Source organism: Silurus aristotelis (assembly GCF_946808225.1).
Source record: "Silurus aristotelis genome assembly, chromosome: 26".
Lineage (NCBI taxonomy): Eukaryota > Metazoa > Chordata > Actinopteri > Siluriformes > Siluridae > Silurus > Silurus aristotelis.
Window position 1 is genome coordinate 8,079,550 of NC_139599.1, and position 5,708 is coordinate 8,085,257.

The window sequence follows — 5,708 nt, forward strand, 5'->3', positions numbered from 1 at the left end:
TTTTATCTTAAATTCATTGTTAAATTTGGTAGAGCCTTCTGATCTATGGACACAATATTTCTTAAATGATTTTTAAATAACTGTGAATGATCTTTTTACTGACAGATAAGTGATGGCTTGTACGAACGAGAGACTCATCGTTTTGATAAGTACGATGGCTATAATCTAGAATCCGAAGCAGTGGATTACTTGCAGACTCAGGTAAATAATTATTATAATTAGGTGTAATACATTATTAAAAATTATATTATTAAAAAAATAATTATTTTTTCAATAATGGCACGTCTGTATGCTCTCTCTTTTTCCAGCTGCAATGTTGTGGGTTAGAAGGCTACACCGACTGGATAAGGTTTCGATATTACATTTCTAACCGTGTTTTGCCTAAATCATGCTGCAAAGCAAACACACCGTGCAGTGGAAATTTGGACCATTCATATCTGCTGAATACTGGCGTAAGCGAAAAAAATCTAAACAACATTATTTTACGTCAAACAATTCTGATCTCTACAATTACTGTATTTTTATCATTTTGCGGACAAATGATGTTCTTCAAAATCAAACCCTGCAATGTAGTCTTTGTATTTTTTAGGGATGTGTAAATAAATTGCAGCAGCTGCTGGAGGGTGTGCTGGATTTTGCCCTGCATATCATCTTGACACTTGCCATTATTAAGGTATGTTAGGCCTATAATTTGTACAGCAATTACCTGCTTTCAAAAAGAATAATGTGGAAATTTTTGCACTGGTAACGATTTCTTTCTTTTCTTCAGTTCATAGGCATTTTAATCATTTCTTATATCCTCTGGCGAAGAACCGGAAATGACAACCAATCACTTTATGTGTAAAAGGTTCCATAAAGCTTCTTCATTATCAATAATGAAGATAGTCAGACATTTTTCATAATCTCATCAGTGACAATACTAACATTTCACACATTTGTTTTTTATGGCTCAGTATTTTAAGTTTTGTTGTGGTCTTTGCATAGAAAAGCAAAAATCACTGTTGTATTAAGAAATGAAGGAAGCAAATAATTTATGCTTACTTGTTTCCTTTTGTGGTAAGGACTAAAGTGCAGATAAATTTATCAGAAATGCACACTTGCATGTACATATTTATAATTAAGTTCAACAATAAAATAAAAAAATAAAAAAACATTTGCCTGACCTGACTTCTTACAACATTTTAAACACTGAATTGATCGTGATTCGAAGTTTAAGTGTATTCCATTTTTTTGTCTCTAGATGTTGTTTATGTAAATGTCAAAGGTTTTGATGCTTTATTTTTTGCTATTAAACGTCTAAGGAATCAGAGAATACATATTAAATGCTGACTTGCTGAGTATTTATTGTATTGATGATTAAATGAATGTCAAATAATTGTTTGTGTTAATTTCAAACTTAAAAGCAGCACCTTTTAGTTTAACTTCTGTAAAAAAAACTTCTGTGTAACTTAAGGTTATAATTTCAGGTATTATCATAGAGTTTTTCTTTTTTTCTTTTTTTTTTTTTTTTTGTTCTTTCAAGACTGTTTTAGATCATATCTACATTAATGCAAAAATGACACAATGTATTATTTTGTGTAACCATATGATCCAGTATTAATTTGCTAAAAAAAAATTTACCAAAATAATTTTATACAATCATGTGTACAATGTATATGTATCTTTAGTGTAACCCTTTCATACTATGTGAAATTTTGGATTTTTATTTGTTGATGTACTGCAACCAGAAGATGGCAGGATTTGTTTATACATATGCAGCTAAAAGATGTGACGTATTAAAAATGTTAGCTATATACAGTGTCTTTCAAATGTATTGAAACAACAAACATGAAACCTGTGACAATAGATCAGATTTTAGGTTTAGCTTTCTGATATATTAATCTAGATAGATGTATGAGATGTGTTGAATATTTTTGGTTGCATTTGCCATGCTTGCAGTAACTTCATCAAGCTGGCACTAGCATTTCTCTCGAATTTTAATATGGCCTTCTGATTCTTGCTATTCATCTTCTGTTTGGTCTTTTTTTATTTTTGTACATCTTCAATCCTGATGCTAAGCTTTGAGTTTCATTATCATCAACTGTTTTTCCTGTTTCATGTCTAGTTGAGCACAAGTGTTTTTTCACAACATTTCAATTAGTTCTGGCTATGCCCTGATCAGTTTCTGTTTCCTTCTCAGCTTCAAAATGGCTTGCTTTTCTTTCAAACAGCTCTATGCTCTTTATGTTTGTTTATCAAACCCAAATTGCCAAATTCTCAAACCAAATTGACAAATTGTTTATATCAATGGAACTGAGGTACAGCGGGTCTCCAGCTTGAAGTTTTTGGGAGTTCACTTCTCTGAGGATCTGTCCTGGTACCAAAACATTTCAGCTCTGTTTAGGAAGACACAACAATGTTCCCAGGGATTTTAATGGGTTTCTGCTGCTGCATCATCGAGAGCATCCCGAGGAAACTCCATCACTGGTTTCCACTGTGTGTGAAAGTAAATCCCTGCAAAGAGTGGTCAAAAATCGCCCAACGCATCGCTGGCACCCAACTACCTGCCATTGAGCACCTTCACCACAGCAGATGTCTTTGCAAAGCTCACAACATCATCAGGGACTCTTCACATTCCAGTCACAAGCTGTTTACCCTCCTTTCATCAAGAAGGAGATACAGAACCATACACACCAGAACCAGCAGGTTCAAGAAAGCTTTTTTCCATCCACCATCACACTACTGAACTCTACATTGCACTGTCAGATCACTGTATATAACTTATGTACAATTATACATAAAATGTAAATATTACATATTGCATTTTTTTATACTCCTCATTCTTTACACATATTGTGCCTTACACAAATCTGCTCTATTTTATTTATGTGTATCTATATATACACCTTACTGTACATTCTGCCTAATATTTTATATATATATATATATATATATATATATATATATATATATATATATATATATATATATATATATATATATATATATATATATATATATATATATATATATATTAGTGGAATTGTTTATTCATGTAATTCGAAATTCATACATTTTTTATGCCATAACCTTATAGTTGTTGTTCCTTTACAAGTGTCTGCACATTTATCACTGTTACTGCCTTAGAACCATTTACTTGTACTTTCAACAATGTCCACACATCTCTTCACTGATATAGCCTTTATATTTATGTACTGTACATATGTTTACATATATACATATATATTACATGCTGTACACATGCTACACGTTTATTTGCACTTGTCTATTTGCACAATTGCTACTATTTGCACTCCTGGTAGATGCCAAAGTGCTTTTACCACCTGTCTGTCTGTCTGTCTGTCCGTCCGTCCGTCCGTCCGTCCGTCCGTCCGTTCATCCATATATAGTTATACACAGCAGAAAATGAAAATGATGAGGATGCCTGACAGCTGCTCAATAGGGTTCAAGTCTGGAGACATACTTGGCCACTACATCACATTCAGCTTCTTCAGCAAGGCAGTTGTCATCTTGGCAGTGTGTTTGGGGTCATTTTTTTTTTAAACTGCCAATCGGCCTAGTTTCTGAAGGGAGGGCCTCATTTTCTGCTTTACAATGTCACAGTACATGTTGGAATCTATGTTTCCCTTAATGAACCACAGCTCCCCAGTAGGTCGTCAAGTCAAGTCAAGTTTATTTCTGTAGCGCTTTTCCCAACAGACATTGTCTCAAAGCAGCTTTACAGAAATCAACAGTTTTCTGTAAAGCTGTATACCAGTAACAGCAGCACTCATGCAGCCCCAGACCACGATGCTACCACCACCATGCTTGACTGTAGGCAAGACAATTTTCTTGGTACTTCTTACCATGGCGTCGCCACACGTGCTGAATGCCATTTGAGCCAAGCAAGTTTATCTTAGTCTAATTAGACCACAGGACATGGTTCCAGTAATTCATGCTCTTGGTCAGGTTGTCTCGAGCAAAATGTTTGCAGGCTTGTAAGCCAGCTTCAGAAGAGACTTCCTTCTGGGATGACGGCCATGCAAACCGACTTGTTGCAGTGTGCCGCATTTACATGGTGTGTGAAACCATGTAAAAGATTCTCTGTACAGTTGTGTCCCAGTCACAGGGAAGCTTGAAAAGTCTTTCTATTGCAAGTGACTCCAACAGAGAGCATACTAAGCATTTAGAAGGCAGAAAATTCAGATCTGTTATTCATTAATTTATTCCTCTATGGCAGCAGAATGTGCAGTAACCTGACCCTTCTGATGATGAGGCACTGGACGGGCAGCCAGCTCAGTCCATGCAGTAGAGCAAAGCTGATCCATAAGTGTCCTGCCTGATTTCTTACTCTGACTAATCTGGGACATTTTTCCTTTGGCATGACTGTATTAAAAAATGTGACTTAGTAGTATCAGCTTTGTATTTCTGAGAAGCTCTACTTACCAGAGTTGTAAAATAGTAATGTAGTATTGACATAAGTCTTTGGCAAGTAATTTCAAAACAGGGCTCCACTAATAAATATATCTATCAGGATAGACCCCTTGATAGAGACTCAAAGCACTTTTGTATGGCACTGAATAATGGCATCCGCTAAATGCCATAAATGTAAATGTAAAATGTTGATGACAAACATTCCCTCTGCACGATGCCACAACTACTACTCCAAAAGTCTCCAACATGCCATGCCATAAATTCCAAAACAGATTTCATATAGTTTTCCAATTCAAATAATGGTTCTTCCATAAGGACAAGCTTTAATATATTTCTTAATCAGTTATGGAATCATTGCCTTCTTTAATCAGTTATGGTGTGCCCTTTTCTTTTTCTTTTAATAGGAAGTAAGAATTCTTTAACTCTGGTCTATATAACATGAGATTTATGCCATTTGTTAGATGCCCTTATCCAGGGCAACTTAAAATTATCTCAGTGACCCTCTCTGTCGCCAGACCTGATTTCATGAAAGTATTGTATGACATTTGGCAATTTTATTCAAAAAATAATCAAATAATAAGGTTGGATAAAAAAACTGACAGGCTTAGAACAGACCAGTTAGAATGACGAATATGGTGTTGAGGTTGGATTAAAACTTCATAAGCTCATTATAGAACATATAAAGTGGTTGGAGGCAGTGATGAAGTATGGGCAATGCAATCACATTTGGTATTTCTGTGACTTCTAGAACACAGTTGTTGGTAATGTAATCTTTGTTTTCTCAATATTAACCCAAGGAAATGCAAACTGTTGTACTCAGTGTAATTTTTAAAATCATACCCTTTTATGGAAACTGCAAATGTCAGAATCTGTATATGAAGTAAATGTGTGAACGGTAAACATTGTAATACATTTACATTTATGGCATTTGGCAGAAGCCCTAATCCAGACCTAAAGACCTACTCCCCAAATGTGTGAGCTGTAATCAATACAATTGCATGGCCTGAGGACAAAATGAAAAACAAAACAAAAACAAAGATTAAATGGACAACGTTTGTCCTGCCGGATGTTCCTGAAGTGACAGAAATGCTATATGTGAAATAATTGGCATCCTTAACTTGCACTGATAATTATAGTATAAATCAGATCAGACTGTATGCTACATGTTTCCCATGGTACGATCACTAATTCTGGTACCAGTCTCACAGGTGCAGCTTTGTAAATTCACGGCTGGAAGCAGCAGCCAATCCCGGCGCTTGCGCCTCTTGCGTCTCGTTCGCAATTGGTCTCTGGCC

General features: G+C 35.3%; 1 protein-coding gene across 1 annotated transcript in view; it reads left to right on the forward strand.

Annotated features, from left to right (window-relative positions):
* LOC310720879 (tetraspanin-36-like) overlaps nucleotides 1-1,330 on the forward strand; it is a 4,425-nt gene extending 3,095 nt beyond the window's left edge. The window contains exons 4-6 of the mRNA XM_083532014.1: nucleotides 106-201; nucleotides 309-452; nucleotides 590-1,330. Of these exons, the coding sequence (XP_083388140.1) occupies nucleotides 106-201; nucleotides 309-452; nucleotides 590-682 (333 nt within the window). The 3' untranslated portion in view covers nucleotides 683-1,330. The remainder of the gene's footprint in view (nucleotides 1-105; nucleotides 202-308; nucleotides 453-589) is intronic.
* Nucleotides 1,331-5,708: the final 4,378 nt, after the last annotated feature.